The sequence below is a fragment of the Macaca thibetana genome, chromosome 6 (assembly GCF_024542745.1).
Source record: "Macaca thibetana thibetana isolate TM-01 chromosome 6, ASM2454274v1, whole genome shotgun sequence".
Lineage (NCBI taxonomy): Eukaryota > Metazoa > Chordata > Mammalia > Primates > Cercopithecidae > Macaca > Macaca thibetana.
In genome coordinates this window covers 159,687,818-159,706,270 of record NC_065583.1, presented here as the reverse complement: position 1 = coordinate 159,706,270, position 18,453 = coordinate 159,687,818, and the positions used below count along the sequence as shown (strand labels likewise).

The 18,453-nt window shown below is 44.6% G+C and overlaps 2 protein-coding genes across 25 annotated transcripts in view; one reads left to right on the top strand and one right to left on the bottom strand.

Annotated features, from left to right (window-relative positions):
- BASP1 (brain abundant membrane attached signal protein 1) overlaps positions 1–18,453 on the top strand; it is a 1,209,505-nt gene that overhangs the window by 710,933 nt on the left and 480,119 nt on the right. The gene's annotated exons all lie outside the window — the stretch shown is intronic.
- The window catches only part of MYO10 (myosin X), a 275,069-nt gene that overhangs the window by 111,102 nt on the left and 145,514 nt on the right, over positions 1–18,453 (bottom strand). Inside the window, exons 5-9 of the mRNA XM_050794761.1 lie at positions 8,605–8,739; positions 6,975–7,099; positions 6,001–6,014; positions 5,797–5,881; positions 4,796–4,899 (exon numbers count right to left, since the gene is read on the bottom strand). Coding sequence (XP_050650718.1) covers positions 4,796–4,899; positions 5,797–5,881; positions 6,001–6,014; positions 6,975–7,099; positions 8,605–8,739 — 463 coding nt within the window. The remainder of the gene's footprint in view (positions 1–4,795; positions 4,900–5,796; positions 5,882–6,000; positions 6,015–6,974; positions 7,100–8,604; positions 8,740–18,453) is intronic.

Sequence of the window (18,453 nt, the reverse complement as noted above, 5' to 3'; positions counted from 1 at the left end):
TAAGGCAAATTCTCAACGAAATAAGCAAAATTCTTTTTTTTTTTTTTTTTTTTTTGGAGACGGAGTCTTGCTCTGTGGCCCAGGCTGGAGTGCAGTGGCCGGATCTCAGCTCACTGAAAGCTCCGCCTGCCGGGTTCACGCCATTCTCCTGCCTCAGCCTCCCAAGTAGCTGGGACTACAGACGCCCGCCACCTCGCCCGGCTAGTTTTTTTTGTATTTTTTAGTAGAGACGGGGTTTCACCGTGTTAGCCAGGATGGTCTCGATCTCCTGACCTCGTGATCCGCCCATCTCGGCCTCCCTAAGTGCTGGGATTACAGGCTTGAGCCACCGCGCCCGGCCATAAGCAAAATTCTTAAAAGGTCCTACTGCCAGAATACACTAACATTAAAGTTGATATAAAAAAATCATGATTTTTGTTTTTGAGACAGGGTCTTACTCTGTCATCCAGGCTGGAGTGCAATGGCATGATCATGGCTCACTGCAGCCTCAAACTCCCAGGGCTCAGATAATCCTCGCACCTCCAAGGTAGCCAGGACTATAGGTACACCACAATGCCTGGCTAATTTTGTTTGTTTATTTTTTCGAGATGGAGTCTTGCTGTGTCACCCAGGCTGGAGTGCAGTGGCGCAATCTCAGCTCACTGGGTTCAAGCAATTCTGCTGTCTCAGACTCCCGAGTAGCTGGGACTACAGGTATGCGCCACCATGCCGAACTAATTTTTGTAGTTTTAGTAGAGACGGGGTTTCACTATGTTGGCCAGGCTGGTCTTGAACTCCAGACCTCATGATCCATCTGTCTCGGCCTCCCAAAGTGCTGGAATTATAGGCATGACCCAATTCTTTTCTTATTTTTTATTTTTGAGATGGGGTCTGGCCCTGTCGCCCAGGCTGGAGCGCAGTGACATAATCTCGGCTCCCTGTAACCTCCATCTCCCAGACTCAAGCCATCCTCCCACCTCAGCCTCCCAAGTAGCTGGGATTACATGGGTGTGCCACTACACCTAGCTAATTTTTGCATTTTTTTGTAGAGATGGGTTTTTGCCATGTTGCCTAGGCTGGTCCTGAACTCCTCTGCTCAAGTGATCCGCCCACCTCAGCCTCCCAAAGTGCTGAGATTACAGGCATAAGCCACCACACCCCCACCTATCCCCCAATTCTTGATTCTTATAGGTTTGGGAGGAGAAAATTGTATTGTATAGAAAAGAATATATTTTCCTCCTTTCCCAAAAGTTATCCTTTTTTTTTTTTTTCTTTTTCGCTGTACTGCTTAGAATTTCCAGTACAAGGTTAAAGAGTAACGGGTTAAATTTTGCTATTATTATAGCAAAAATGTCATGTTTGTGATGTTAATAAACATCAGCTAAGTTTTCATTGATACACCTGCTAGACTAACACTAAAAAGTAATTGCAAATTAGACATTTAAGGATCTATAAATATCTGTTCTAAGTAGAATGTACTAACTAGAACACATTTGTCAGGTATGCTCATTATGTCAATTTCATGTATAAATTTCTCTTCCTTTCTAGATGACTGACATATCCTTTTGTCATAAAATCAAATTTCAAATGCCAAAACCTATTACTTCCATTTAGCAATAAAAGCTAGCAATCACTGAGGGGAAGCCAACTTCCAAAAGTTTACTTGTAGCTGACAAAAAGAACAGACAGTTCTGAAGTGGAAAACGATGTCCTGAGAGAACACAGAGTACCACCAGAGTATCTGATTTCTCAGGGCCTTCCCAGGCAAGGGAGCTGCCACTGCCAAGTGCTCCCTAGCGGCCAGCAAGCAAGCTCGCAGGTGATGGGACCTGCAGTGACACTGCCATGTGGATAATCAGGCGTCTTGTCTGACTTCTTTTTTCACCAATTATTGTTCTTTACTTCAAGAAAGAAACAAGAAATAAACAAAATAGGAAAATAACCCGGAGACAAGTCTTCTTTTTTTTGGTCCTGCTCCTCAAAAATGAGAATGAGAATTTATTTTAACACATCATCTTTTGAGCAGACAGTAATAAATGAACCATGGTGGAAGGTTTGAGTAGTGAGAGGTCTAAAGGGCCAATATAAAATTGGAAAAGATAATTAAAAGACTTAGAAAAACACTTCATAAAACCCAGTGTGCAAGGCCAAATCCCACAACTCTGCAGGCAGATGCCAAAAGGTGCGGTCTGCAGGAGGCTTTTTGTTGACAGGTTAGAAGATAGAAGAGATGGAGCGGGAAACCGCTCTGCATTATAAATGGCAGGTTGTGACATCTTTAAAAGGGAGGCAGAGTGGAAAACAATCATGTATTATAGCCTAGTCTGTTTGGAATTTCGTTTTCAACTTAAGGAGACGTATGTTAGCCATAGAGAAATGATGCATGATTTATATCCATTTGTTAAAAATACTTTGATTTCATTCCACAGGCAGTCCTAACAAATAATCTACGAGAATGAAAGGGAATACAGAATGAAGAGCTGTTAGTCTTCCAGCGGCAGCCTAGGAGGTGAAATCTGAGGTGCACTGAAACCAGGTATTACCTGCCTCGCGGTTTAGAGTGTGGGATCCAGAGTCAGACTGTGTATGGATACGGGCTGCACCAGGTACTAGGTAAGGTTAGGATGGTCACTAACTTCTCTGAGTCTTAGAATGCAGACAACCATACTTCTTACCCTCAGAGGATTGTTGAGAGTGATTGGAAAGTAATCTCCACATGAAGTTCGGAACAGTAAGTGCTCGATAAATGTCAGCTGCATTTGTGATGACTAGAATGATGATGATAATGACTCGACCCTAGGTGCATTACATGTAACTATTCTTTCTTTTTTTTTTTGAGACAGAGTCTTGCACTGTCACCGGGTTGGAGTGCAATGGTGCAATCTCAGCTCACTGCAATCTCCGCCTCCCAGGTTTAAGCAATTCTCCTGCCTCAGGTTCCCAAGTAGCTGGGACTGCAGTAGCCCACCACCACACCCGGCTAATTTTTTTGTATTTTTAGTAGAGATGGGGTTTCACTATGTTGGCCAGGCTGGTCTCGAACTCCTGATCTCCTCATCCACCTGCCTCGGCCTCCCAAAGTGCTGGGATTACACGCCTGAGCCACCATGCCCAGCTGCATCTAACTGTTCTAGTAAGGCCTCTGGGAAAGAACTTAAGATCACAGTGATGAAATCTCCTGGCCAGACTCGATTGGGTGGGGCTGTTCGTAATGCTGGATGACTGGGCTATCTTAAACGCAGATACCTTGTAACAAAGCCCTTGCAAGAGACCGTGGCATGCCACAACGCAGAGACAGGATGACTAATGCTCGTGCAACCAGAAATGGCTATCACAGGCCACGAGGACCGGATGATACCTTAACAGTGAGACAGCCAAACGCTTAGGCAGATAAAATGGGGTCCCCGGGGAATCTCCAATCGGTCCAAGAATGTTCACATTATATGCTTTTGGGTCGATGAGGGAACCTGCCCAGGGCTTGTCTGGGCATCCCACAGTGGACTTGGAGCCTGACATGCACACTGGGGGAAGTGGGCGGGGCCATGCGGATTTCTTCCATCGGGAAGAGAAGCCTGCTCTCTTCCGCTCATTTAGTGACCTGGGAATCAATATGTGAGGCGGGGACCTGTTAGCAGGAACCCCTCTCACTTTGCTGAGGGTTTTTCTTTTTTTCCTTTCTTTTTTTTTTTTTTTTTTTTTTTGAGATGGAGTCTCCCTGTCTCCCAGGCTGGAGTGCAGTGGCGCGATCTCGGCTCACTGCAAGCTCCGCCTCCTGGGTTCACTCCATTCTCCTGCCTCAGCCTCCCGAGTAGCTGGGACTACAGGCTCCCGCCACCTCGCCCGGCTAATTTTTTGTATTTTTAGTAGAGATGGGGTTTCACCGTGTTGGCCAGTATGGTCTCAATCTCCTGACCTCGTGACCTCCCAAACCTCCCAAAGTGCTGGGATTACAGGCGTGAGCCACTGCGCCCGGCCATTTTCCTTTCACCTAATAAAACCCTGTTCTACTCACCCTTCAATGTGTCCGTGTGCCTAAGTTTTCCTGATTGTGTGACAAGACCCCGGGTTTTAGCTGAACAAAGGAGCAAAATTCTGCAACAGTCACCTGGGCCAATGGCTGGCAGATTTGTTTTTAGCTACAGAACTTGTTTTTCAAAGATATCTTACTTGTAAGCCACAAAATGGAGGATCTGGAGGTTCCAGAGTGAAGCCCATGATATGTGGGGGTTTTGGGGGGTGGAAGATGCACTTTCTGAACACACTGTCCCAAGTAAACCACCCATCTGCCCTGAATGACACACTGCTCGCTCATCTAAGGAAAGAAGAGTCCTCTCAAACCCCTTTCAGCCTGAAACTTGGAACAAGAAGGAAATACCTATTCTCACCCACTGGTCCAAATGCAATTACTTCTATTTCTATTTTTAAAAATATTTGGAAACAGAAAATGAAATCTGTCACTCTTAATAGGGTATCTGATATCTTTTTTTATTTTTTTTTTTGAGACAGTCTGGCTCTGTCGCCCAGGCTGGAGTGAACTGGCGCAATCTCCGCCCACTGCAAGCTCCGCCTCCCGGGTTCCCGCCATTCTCCTGCCTCAGCCTCCAGAGTAGCTGGGACTACAGGCGCCCGCCACCACGCCCAGCTAATTTTTTTGTATTTTTAGTAGAGACGGGGTTTCACCTTGTTAGCCAGGATGGTCTTCATCTCCTGACCTCGTGATCTGCCCGCCTCAGCCTCCCAAAGTGCTGGGATTACAGCCACTGCACCCAGCCAGTATCTAATATCTTAATAGGGAAAAAATTCAAAAGTAACTTACAATAACTTCCCTAAAGGATTCCTGGTCACTGATTGTCTTGTCTTCTACACATCCAGACTGATTCAAGTAGTGGTAGTTTTCCGGCGTAGATAAATAAAATTCTTCTACAGGAAGACAAAGAAAAACATGACGTCACAGTTGTCCAGGACAAGACGAAATTCACAGTTTTCACTCTGATTTTTTTAAGTATCTATATAATTCTCTGCTCCTAACAGTCTCCCATAAAGATAATAAAGTTCCTTCTTAGTTATCACCTAGGAAAAATAGAAAACAATTAGTAAAACGAAATGAGATGATTAAAAACAGTTACTGAAAGAACATGATGAGGATCCTGTTTTACTGTTTTCTCTTTAAAAATCTTTTTTTTTTTTTTTTTTTTTTTTTTTTGAGATGGACTCTAGCTCTGTTACCCAGGCTGGAGTGCAGTGGTTTAATCTCAGCTGAATGAACTTCTGCCTCGCAGGTTCAAGTGATTCTCCTGCCTCAGCCTCCTGAGTAGCTGGGATTACAGGCGCGAACCACCATGCCTGGCTAATTTTAGTGTTTTTCATAGAGACCGGGATTCACCATGTTGGTCAGGTTGGTCTCGAACTCCTGATCTCCAGTGATCCATCTGTCTCGGCCTCCCAAAGTGCTGGGATTACAGGAATGAGTCACTGCACCCGGCCAAAAATCAAATATTTAGAAATTAACTTTATTCAGGGTATCTGAAAAGTGAAACCGGCTGTAATATGTTATATATTTTCCATAAACATCCTTTACATTAAAAATGTACCAAGACTCAAAAAAAAAATCCAAGGTTTCTCTATTGATAATTTTCTCCCTCTATTATTTCTCCCTACTGTAAATTCAGCATCTTTTTGGTGTTCGCATAATGTACATTTCATTGCTATCTGTGGAATGTCAACATTAAAACAGATGTCCTCTCATATACTGACATCTATTTAAATGGAAAATGAGTTGCTAGTCCGCATTACCCAGCTGTCATCCCACTCACTCACCTCTTTCTTCATGTTCCAGCCCTGCCAGCAGTGCATAAAATATGTGATAATTCCTTTCCCCGGGATTTTGCCTTACTACTCGGTTCTGGGAAGATAAATCAGAGTTATATTCAGAGATGTTTCCTGTGCTTAATTCACACAAACCAATAATTTCTGAAAATTGTTATTATGGAAGAAAATGTGGATTAAATCACGTTTACTTACTTTTTCTAATAAATCTTCATGTGAAAAGCAATGGCAAGTCAAGGAAAAAAACAAAGCTATGCCATGCTCAACTAGTCTTTCACTTTCTATTCTTTGCTGCCCAAATAATTACAGCTCCCTGTTCCTTTGACGTAGAAGCTTCCAGTGCCAACAGACAAGCAAACAAAGCTTAAGACTATTTCATCTAAATCCAATTCCAGGCTTGACACATGGTACCCTGTCAGGTACCTAACTAACACAGCTGATTTCAAACAAATACCTGAGGTTTAATGATGAATTCAATGTTTCAGATTATGGAAATTATATCAGAGATTTATAAAACAAATACAGTTCTTTATTTCACAGAAGAATTTTTGTTTTATTTTATTTATTTATTTTTTTGACAGTGTCTTGCTCTGTCACCCAGGCTGGAGTGCAGTGGCGCGATCTCGGCTCACTGCAACCTCTGCTACCCGGGTTCAAGTGATTCTCCTGCCTCAGCCTCCCCAGTAGCTGGGATTACAGGCACACGCCACCATGCCTGGCTAATTTTTGTATTTTTAGTAGCGGTGGGGTTTCACCTTGTTGGCCAGGCTGATCTCCTGACCTCAAGTGATCTGACTGCCTCGGCCTCCCACAGTGCTGGGATTACAGGCATGAGCCACCGCCCCCAGCCACACAGAATAATCTTTAAAAATTATTTTATTTTTTTAAGAGACAGGGTCTTGCTATGTTGCTCAGGCTGGCCTCTAACTCCTGGGCTCAAGCAATCCTCCTGCCTCAGCCTCCCAAGTAGCTATAACTATAGGCACATACACCATGTCCAGCTCATAGAAAAATTAACAGGTAAAGTATACTAACATTAGAGCAATAACTAACTGCTCTAATTCATTAAAGAACCAGAGAATGACACGTTTCACATTCTTTTTCAATCCTTATTAATTAGTGAGAACAGTTTCTAATACTATAGATAAAAAATAAATGAAAGAGGATACAATCTACAATTCTCCCGCCCTGAATATTTCCTTTCTGACAGATGTTCAGCTGAACAAACTTCCCAAAGCGACTAGAGTTGTTGTTGTACACGGTCTTCGCGTTGCCGAAAGCTTCCATGATGGGGCTGTGAAGACAGCGAGGGCAGCAGACAGCGTTAATAAGGGCGGGTCTGAAGATGGCAACAGCACTTCTCACATATGTCAAAATATACAACTGCGAGAAAAATCTGAAACCAAAAGGACTGAGGGTGACAATGTTTATTTCCAGAAGAGCCAGATTTTCAAAATGCTTGTTGGAATGGGTTTATCCGCATACCCATCTTAGCGAGTACAGCTGTGCTGCCAATGGATGCCACAGAGTTAAGGGGACCGCAATGGCTTGTTCCTGCACAAGTGAGTGTGGCCTTACATGCACAATCCAGGGACTACACAGAAAAAGCCCCCACCCCAATTATAGAAACTGAAGACGTTCCAGTCCTGGAAATTTCACCTATTTGTTGTATGTCCCTGGGGGCAACTCATTTAATTTATTTGGGTCTTTTCCAAGTGTAAGATGAAGTCTGACTAGATCGGGCCGGCAAACTTTTTCTGGAAAGGACCAGACAGTAAGTGTTTTAGGCTTTGCAGACCATGGGGTCTCGGTTGCAACTACTCAGCTCTGCCACTATAGCCTAAAAGCAGCTGTAAACACTACTCATGAGTGTGGCTGGGTTCCAGTAAAACTTTATTTATAAAAACAGATTACAGGAGGAAGATGAAGTTCTGGAGACAGATGGCAGCAATGGTTGCACAACAACGTGAATGTACTTAATGCCAACGCCACCGCTCCGTATGCTGAAAAATAGTTAACACACATATAGTGCTAGGTATATTTTACCACGGTTTTTAAATGGAGTGTATACATGCTAAAAAACAAAAACAGGCTGCAGGATATAGGCACGAGGCTGTGGTTTGCCGACCCCTGGACAAATCTCTAAATAATAGGATGTATAAAGTCCCTACTGGTTCTAAAGTCTTACAAGGCACAAACCATCTATCAGGCAATGACATATTTTATACAACAACTTGGGTGACACCTAGCCCTCTTTCTAAGTTCTGAGGCTCCCTGTTAGAGAATGCATCACTGATCTTCTGCACACGAGAGGTCCGTTCTGCTCATGTTAAGCCTCCAAACGGTGGATGCTGAAGTGAACCCTGCTCGTCTCCACACTAAACCCCCTTTTACACAGTGGCTGGGGGGTGACATTTCTGCTGCTGACAAGGCCTCCAGAAAGCTAGTCAAGTTTATTCTTCTCCATAAACTCCAATACAAGTGCCTTATCTGATCCAGGTGCTTCACACGTGAAGCTGGAGTCAAAGGCTCTCGGGTAGGAAGGAGGCTACAGACGGTCATTGGGTACCACTCAGTCCCCGTTTCAGACCTGGCCTGACAATGAAGGGGCAGGAGGCAAGAAGGAGTTGCTGCTGGGCTCATTAGATATTACTATGTGCATGGCAAGATCTTTTCTTCAAAGAGAAGTCAAGAAAAAGAGAAACGCGACCAACTAATTTTAACTCTTTCTTAAATAAGCCATACCATAAGGAAAGTGAATCCTATTAGTTGGAAACAAGAAAATCGATAAACAAATACCTGCTTTCAAGAATGGCTCTTTCAACACAGGATGTCTTCTCCTTTAAGGACAGTTCCAAAGACTGTTGACTGATGACTGACAGAAACTTGAGGATCAATTTAGTGCTTTCGGTTTTACCTGCCCCACTTTCACCACTGAAAGATAAAACGCAAAAGTTTGTGCTTCTAACTATAATTAAAAACAAACAAACAAACAAAAACAGCTTTGGTCAATGGCACTGTAATTACTCAACGGAACAATGGTAGAAAGGTGGGAAAAGGGAGATCAAAATGCCTGTTTCCAAAGAGCTGAGTTAAAAGAAAGCAAAAGTCCTTTCTCCTGTTGGCCACACTGTGTCTGGCCTTACTCGCCGCTTTTGGCAAATGAGGCAAACAGAACTACCTCTTCCTAAGGAAAGGTCGTAAGATGGATGGTGCTTTACAGGGAAGGGAAGCTCTGGGAGAGAGGGATCTTCATTTCGTTCATCCCAAACACCTCCACCGTGTAAACATTTGGTTAAATGCAGGAGCTCACTAACATGATCTGTCCGGGAAACTTAAAGCAGGTACACGTGCGTAAAAATGCAATCATTCATGAATATCATTGAGGGGACAAGGCAATGAACCTGCGGGTACACAACCCACACTAAATCATGATATTCTCACAATAATCCATGAGGGAAGCATGGCTGAGTGTCCGAGTCGGACTCTTAACGCCAGGTCTGCCTGATCCAAAGTCCTGCTGAGGTCACGTGTTAGTGATAGTTAAGGACAAGTGAATAAAAAATCCAGAAGGAACGGAGGCAAAGGACAGAAGTAAATAAGGGATGAGTTATGACTTAAAAGACTGGCAAACATTCGTCAGGCCAAGAGAGCACAGAAGCCACAGAAGCTGGGAAAGATTCTTATGGGAGGATGAGATCCAGGCCTGATTAGGTCAGCTGGGCTGAGATGAAAGGCGGCAGCAGACACGAGCTAAGGTTGAGCCGGATGCTTCAGGAGCAAGTGCAGGAGCCGGAGGGTAGTGATGACCTCATCAAGGTCACCTGTAAGAAACGCAGCTTTGGAGGAAAAGCTCTAGAAGGACCGAAGGATCCCTCGGGAGACCAGCTGCTGCTGTTGTCTAGGCCCGCGGTGGCCAGGTCCCAAACACAGTTAATCAGGCTGGAGATGGAAAGGAAGACACGGACATGAGAGAGACTTGAAAGGAGAAATCCTGGTCAGGCGCGTTGGCTCACGCCTGTAATCCTAGCACTTTGGGAGGCTGAGGTGGGTGGATCACGAGGTCAGGAGATCGAGACCATCCTGGCTAATACGGTGAAACCCCGTCTCTACTAAATATACAAAAAATTAGCTGGGCATGGTGGCGGGTGCCTGTATTCCCAGCTACTCGGGAGGCTGAGGCAGGGAGAATGGTGTGAACCCGGGAGGCGGAGCTTGCAGTGAGCCGAGATCACGCCACTGCACTCCAGCCTGCCTGCCTGGGTGACAGAGTGAGACTCCATCTCAAAAAAAAATAAAAAGAAATAAACGAAAGGAGAAATCCCCTCCATTTGGCATATGGCACCATGCTTGGTGCTGTGGAGAGAAAATAAGCAGCAAAGAGCCTGGAAACTTATGAGAAAGGTAAACCAAAGGGATAAGCAAGAGCACAGCCATACAAACGGCACCACGAGGCAGCACGCTGACAACCGCTGAATGCTGGGATAGGCAGATGAGCCCCTTTTGCATTCTAAAGAGAAGTCCTGTGGAGTACCAAGAGCTGGGATGTTATCAGGAAAGGGGAATTTTGCTAAAAATGTGAATTAATTGCATGTAATAAGAGAGGAAATGATTCAGAGATGACGCCAACATGCCGGGCTGGATGCAGGGGTCCCAGGGATCTCCACTGGTCTAGACAACCGCAGTCCTTTCACCCACTCTACTAGCGACAGTCCTGGGCAGGGGCCAGTGTCACGGTTCCACGAAGACGTAATGTCGTAATGTCAAGGGTACTGTGGGCTCCTAGGGGAGGTTTGCGCACACACACGACACCAGATGGAAATGTCCCCTTTGCGGCAGACAACAAAGATGTGAGAATCTAAACCTGTCTTGAAATCATAAAGCAAAAGTCAAGAAAATTAGAGGCAAGCCCAGTGGAAGCAGGGGCTGAACCCACATCCCTGAAACTGCCCTGCCTCGTGTGGTCTGAAATAGTAAAAGGCAGCATAGATTAGGCCACCTTTAGTTGGGGTTTCCCTTACTAGTCACCAGGATCTTCCCAGTACAGAGCTCAGCATACACTGAATAACTGGCATCTGCTCGGCCCAGTGCCTGGCACGTGGGATACATCCAACAACAGTGCATGGAATGACTCACAGAAACCAAGAGAGACAGTTTCAAGGAATTATTTAAATGATTTAAATCATCTTCCATATTTAAAACGTATCTATATTGATGTGGCAGCTGTTGGTGGCTGAGTTATTAAAACAAAAACTAGAGGGATAAGTTGTCTAGTGAAAATGGTGAGGCAGAAACAATGTTATGTGCTCCTCAACCTACTTCTTTATCCTCGGGCACACAGAAGCCCAAAACGTTTAGACTCCCTTGCAGCAAAAACGGCAGGCAGAGGCCAGGCACGGTGGCTCGCGCCTGTAATCCCAGCTCTCTGGGAGGCTGAGGTGGGTGGATTACTTGAGGTCAGAAGTTTGAGTCCAGCCTGGCTAACACAGTGAAACCTTGTCTCTACTCAAAATACAAAAATTAGCAGGGCATGGTGGCACACGTCTGTAATCCCAGCTACACGGGGGGCTGAGGCAGAAGAATTACTTAAACCTGGGAGGTGGAGGTTGCAGTGAATGGAGATCGTGCCACTGTATTCCAGCCTGGGCGACAGAGCCAGACTCCATCTCAAAAAAATAATTAAACAAACAAACAAACAAACAAAAAAAACGCCCAGCAGGCAGTCAGTAACAAGGGGACCAAGTGTAGCCAGTTGAACAACTGAGCCAAGGGGTTATCAGCCATTTCTATGCCTGGTAGCTAAAAACCTCCTTCACGGTTCTCTGGGTTCCATCTTCCATTTGCCACCTAAGTGTCCTCAGAGATGGCACATCTTGCAAGCAAAGAAGCCTACAGAGTAGACTCAAGTCCCTTGCCTACCCACCAGGGGCTGTGAGACGAGCAAGAAATAGACCATCCCTGTGTTACACCCCTAAGATTTGAGGGCTGTCTGTTATAGCAGTCAGCCTACCTTGGCTCACCGAACATGGCAAAAACACAATCATGGAGAAGATACGATACTCTTCAAACTCTACAGCAGAGGCTTGGTCAAAGAAAACCCAGGATTCTCGTCGACGTAAAGATGCCTGAAGAGTGTACGACACATCGAGAAAAAATATGGCTGGAGATGGACCAAGTCATGGATATCAGTCTCTTATACAGGTGGAAGATCTCTCATCTGAAATGCTTGGGACAAGAAGTGTTTCTGATTTCAGATTTCGGATTTTGAGAATATCTGCATTATACCAATTGGGTAACCCTAAATCTGAAAATATGAAATCTGAAATGGTCAAGAATCTGAAACTTTTTTTAGTGCCAACATGATGTTCAATGGAAATGCTCTTTTGGGTTCTCTGGGGCAGATTTTCAGACGAGGGATGCTCGACCAGTATAATGCAAATATTCCAAAATCCAAAAATAAATGGAAAAAACCTGAAAGCTGAAATATGCCTAGCCCAAAGCATTTCGGATAAGGGGTACTCAAGCTGTATAAGTAAAATATGGAAAAACCCTCAGATTTGCACAGAGCTCTGCGATGGTGGCTCTCAACCCTGGCTGCACATAAGAACCACCTAATAGGTCCCTCGTCCAAACCTGTGGGCGTAGAACTCTGTCATCTGTATCATCTGTATTTAAAAAAAAATTTTTTTTTGGCCAGGGGCAGTAGCTCACATCTGTAATCCCATCACTTTGGGAGGCCAAGTCGGGGAGATCACTTGAGGTCAGGAGTTTGAGACCAGTCTGGCCAACGTGGTGAAACCCCGTCTCTACTAAAAATACAAAAATTAGCCGGGCAAGGTAGTGGGTGCCTATAGTTCCAGCTACTTGGAAGGCTGTGGCAGGAGAATCGCTTGAATCCAGAAGGCAGAGGTTGCAGAGAGCAGAGACTGCACCACTGCCCTCTAGCCTGGGTGACACAGCTAGACCCTGTCTTTTTTCTCTTTTTTTTTTTTTTTTGAATGATTCTACTATGAAGCCAGGTTGAAGAACTGCTACTGCGGAAAGCAGCCTCCCACATAATTCAGCTAGGACTCTACCAGGAGACAAGTGCTGACTACTCAGATATTGGGCTGTGGAAGTGTTTTACAAACAACAGGGCAAAGAAGAAATATAAGTACATAATTTGCAAACTGCAAAAACCCAGAAACATGCCGGATGTCCCTTCACGGTCACAGACCCTGCAGGTAGAACACTTCTGTCTAACCCGTCTCCTCCTCCTCCCGCCTGCAGCTCCACCTGCTCCTCATTAGCCCAAGGCAATGACAGTTCTATGCCTCATGCCAACAGGCTGGCCGACACAAACACAGGCTTTGGCAAAAATGTGTTCATTCAGATTAACCAAAAGGAGCTTATATATGTGTGTGTGTGTGTGTGTGTGTGTGTGTGTATATATATATATATATTTTAATTCTAACTATAATAATGAAAATGTGAACGAACCCAAAGCACTCATGTGGGGCCATAGGCTGTCTTAAAAATTGTGAGAATTTTTTGTAGGCACAATGGAAAGTCATAGGACAGTTCCTAAGCAGGAGAGTGTCATGATCAGATTTAAGGTTCTAAAGAATTGTTCTTTTGTGTGTGTGTGTGTGAGTTTCACTCTGTCGCCCAGGCTGGAGTGCAGTGGTGCAATCTTGGCTCACTGCAACCTCCACCTCTCTGGGTTCAAGCGATTCTCCTGCCTCAGCCTCCCAAGTAGCTGAGATTACCGGCCCCTGCCACCATGCCCAGCTAATTTTTGTGTTTTTAGTAGAGGCGGAGTTTCACCATGTTGGCCAGGCTGGTCTTGAACTTCTGACCTCAGGTGATCCACCTGCCTTGACCTCCCAAAGTGCTGGGATTACAGGCATGAGCCACCAGGCCCCAAAGAATCATTCTGACTGTTGCGTGAAGAATGGACAGAAAGGAGGCAAGGAAGGAATCAGGGAGACCAAAAGGGTGATGCGGGAAGGGTCGCGGGGGCAGCAGAGATGAAGTAAGAGGCCCAAGAAAGACTGGAGGGCAAGTGACAGGATTACTGATGGGTCTGGCCAGGGGGTGGGCAGCAAGTGATGGATGGGGAGGCATCAGGGATGACTCCTGGGGCCCCTGAGAGTTTGCTACCATGATGATCCAGGAATTGGTAGCACCAGGTTTGTGCATTTGCCAAAACTCATCAAACTGGATCCTTAAGACTGGCATACTTCACCATGTGTAAATTTATCTTAATTTAGGGTGGGAAAAAGAATGACTTCCAGATCTCAGGCTTGGGACAGGGTAGGATGGAGAAGCTACTGGCTGAGATTGGGAAGCACAAGAGGAGGGACAAGTATCTGGGAGAAAATGACACGGACTTTAGAACATGCCACCCCTGAGACATCTCAGTGATGACACCTAAGGGGCACTAGGACTTAAGTTTGGTACTCGAATGAGAAGTTGAGGGTATATAAACTTCAGGAGTCCTGCAGACTCAGAGAAGAAAACGCAGGTAGGTGAGAAGACAGGAGGTGAAAAATGACTGAGGAGCTGAGGAGTGGCCACAGAGAGCTAGGAAGAAATATAGGATGGGGTGCCATGGTAGGGGGCAGCTTGCTGAGATAAAGGAGTAGTTGAATGAGGGTGTGGAACCAAACGAGCATCTTTTGTATTTTTTTCCAAGATGGAACACACTAAAAGTTTTTGAATAATATCAACAATCCAGTAGAGAGAGAGGTCAAAGAATCCAGGGCAAGGAGGCTCAGAGATGCAGCAATGCCCTCAGGCAAGCAGAGAGAAGGGATCCAGGACACATCTGAAGGAAAAGCAACCTGATACGAGCAGGGCCTTTTGTGCACAGGACATGCTAGCCTCCCAGCAGCACACATCAAGGCTGGCAGTTTACTAGATCCAGCCCATGTGTCAGCAAACAATGGTCCTCAACTCTGACCTGCTGCCTGTTTTTATAAATAAAGTTTTATTGGAACACAGTGCAGCCTATGCATCTGCATACTATCTGAGTGCTTTCACACTACAAGGGTAGAGTTCATTAGTTGCAACAGAGGTGCTTTCGCCCACAAAGCCTAAAATATACACTCTTTGGCTCTTTACACAAAACTTTTTGCTGGCACTTATAACACTACTTACAAATCAATTCCCTTGATCCACACGATTTTCTCAAAATATAAATTGGATCACTCCTTCAATTGTTCAATGAACTTAGGAAACTTCTCTACTGCCTAAAGGATTAAGTGCAAAGGTCTTAGGAAGCCAAACAAAGCCCTTATGTTATGAAGCTGTACCAGAAAGTAAGATTCTGTTCTGGAAATACAGACTTCACTCATGCCTGTAATCCTAGCACTTTGGGAGGCAGGCAGATCACTTGAGATCAGGAGTTCGAGACCAGCCTGACCAACATGGTGAAACCTCATCTCTACTAAAAACACAATAAAAAACTTAGCCAGCCATGATGGTGCATGCCTGTAATCCCAGCTACTTGGGAGGCTGAGGCAGGACAATTGCTTAAACTTGGGAGGAGCCAAGACTGTGCCACCACACTCCAGCCTGGGCAATAGAGCAAGACTCCATCTCAAAAAACAAAACAAAACGAAACAAATATAGACTTCACAGGCAGAGAGACTGAAGTTCAAATCCTGTTTGTGGCTAATAGCTGAAGTTTCTTCAGTAAGTCTACCAAACAGTTCTGAGCCTCAGCTTCCCTACAGAAAATGCCTCCTGGACCTCTCTGAGGAATACACAAGAATAAGTCTCTCGATGAATTTCAGTTCCTTTTTCTTTGCATTTCCCACTCCACCTCTTTTATCTGCTGTATCACAAGAGCCACATCCCCATGCCTTATTCTGCTTGGTGCCTTTCTAATTGAGGATGCAAGTTTTGTTCAGCATTCCAACACTATCACCTCTAAATGGAGAAGCAGAAAAAAAACCAAACACTCAGTTATCAATCCAGGACATGGTTAAGTAGAAATCACTCAAGTTTTGAAAAACCAAAACACACAAAGCAAGCAAAGATCCTGAACCAACAGTCATTCCATATATTCATCCTTTGACTGACAGCTGTTGAATGCTGGTCCTCTCCCAGACACTGTCCTGGGTACCAGGCTGCAAAGATGAATTAGCCACAGGCCTTGTCTATATTATTCACCGTAAGAAGTCATACATACTGCAAAGACCACATGATATGGTTTGGCTGTGTCCCCACCCAGATCTCATCTTGAATTGTACTCCCATGATTCCCACATGTTGTGGGAGGGACGCGGTGGGAGAAGAGTGTATCACAGGGGTGGCTTCCCCCATGCTGTTCTTGTGGTCATGAGTGGGTCTCATGAGATCTAATGGTTTCATCAGGGGTTTCTGCTTTTGCGTCTTCTTCACTCTCTCTGCCTGCTTCCATCCATGTAAGACGTAACTTGCTCCTCCTTGCCTGCCACCATGATTGTGAGGCTTCCCCAGCCACATGGAACTATAAATGTCCGATTAAACCTTTCTTTTGTAAATTGCCCAGTCTTGAGTATATGTTTATCAACAGTGTGAAAACGGACTAACACACCATAATAAACTAAACCCTGCCTGGTGTATACTGTGTATGAAAAACTAGAGTCAGTGTCAATTGTACTAGAGATCAACCGAAGTCAAACACTGACCTTATGAGATGGAAAATTCAAGTAAGTTTTACATATATATATACACACACACACACATATTCAAAACCCTAATAGCATGAGCATTCATTTAAATGTACACAAAAAATGGCAAAATTGAAACTAGACATTAAGAGAGGCAACAATTTGAAAATGAGATCAAAGAAAGAGGCTTTAACTAGAAGCCTAGGGACCTGGCATTGCCACCAAGTAGCAGAGGAGCCTGTCCAATCGATGTTCACTTATAAAGCTAGAGAAAAACTGAACTATGAAGTTCTGTATAATTCAAACAGGCTTATTTTCTCAAGCATGAGAATGTTTTTAAAGTAGTAAAACACATTTTAGCCAGCAGGGGGCAGATCATGCCCAAGGAAATCTAAACAGGGCGCCTGTGTCCAGCAACTCCTATTTCTATATTCCATTTTCTCTTAATTCCCACAGCTTCAACCCCCACTTTAAAAAACTGCTGAAGAGAGCTATTAAAATCAAAACACATTTTAGTGAGAAATCTATTCTTAAAGCCTCTGTTTCCTGAATTAATTTAGATAAATACAGTTACTCTGTTCACATCAGCATTGCATAATTGGAGCTTTCTGTTTAGGATCCACCCCCCTCTCCCCCTTATTTTTAAATACCATGAAAATGCCAACCTCCTTCCGTTTTAATACATACACACACACACACATATATATATATGCGCATAATGATCTCATTTGATGTTTCGCTTTCCTCTTTAGCAGCTCTGTCTAGCAAGTGATGTATTAGTCATGCTCTCATTTTTTCCACTGACTGTAATAAATACAAGCAATTATCAATGGCAATTATTTAAGGATCTAAGTGTGGACGCCAATTTGATCTTTTAAAATAGATTGTTCTCTTCCCTTCTGTTAATCTTCTTAAATGATATTCTGTATGCTGAAATAATGATCTTTAAATTCTAACTCTGGAACTTTTATGAAGTTATTTAGAAGAGTCCACAAATAGTGGTTCTAGTCACAGATCAGATTGTTTTATTGGGTATGTGAATCTTAAATGCTCTGTTTCTATATTAAGCAGCCGCTTCATTTCAATTAACTGCAAGCCATCATGATCCCTATCTGTTTAACTGAATATACAGACAGACACTCTATCCAAGCTGTTTCTATAGCCCAACACATTATTAGTCCTGTTAGAATTTAGGTAACGGGAAGACAGTACATCTGCCCATGTGCTCCCTCCCGTTAGACAAACACACACACACACACACACACAGAGAATTCAGCTGTTCATATACATGTAATTCCATTTGTTAAAAAAAACAAAGAACTACAAAAAAGATAACGGGTACAAACTGCTAGTGAGAAGAACACACTCCCCGCAAATGGCTTTCTGTGTGTGGCACCTGCAGATATCATCATAGAGCACCCACATCAAAGGGCTGTCGGGGTTTCAACATGCTGATGCCTGGCAAGCTCTTGGCACAGAGTCCAACACACAGAACCCGTCAGAGACCGTGAGCCATAATTTCTTAACTCATCCTCAATCAGCTCTCACATGGGATACTGCGAACACTCTCCATCCATTTCCCTGCCCCAGGGTTTCAGAGGGGCCTCCTCGGGCACCTCTGTCCTCCCCCGACCCCAGTCCCTCCCCACAGGAGCAGGGGGGCTGCTCTAAGCGCTCTGGGGTGAAAGGAGAAAGGCAGAGCCTATTTGCTTTTCTCCACCATCTGGGAATCAGTTTCCCACAGTCATCATGTCCACCAGTTACCTGGCTGTAGCCATGACCAGGTGGGTCTGTCTGTGCGATTCGGGGCTGCAGTGCTCACAGGCCCACTTGGCTGGGAGTCTTAGGCTAACATATGGCTCTCCATATGTCTCCTGTGGTCTTACATCCACTGAATCGGAAATCCGGAGACAGGGGCCTTTTTAGTGTCCCCCGCCCCCCACATCCCCCGCCAAATCCAAACCACCCTTTCCTTTCCCTTTCCCATTTCTCTTGAAATAACAGAATAA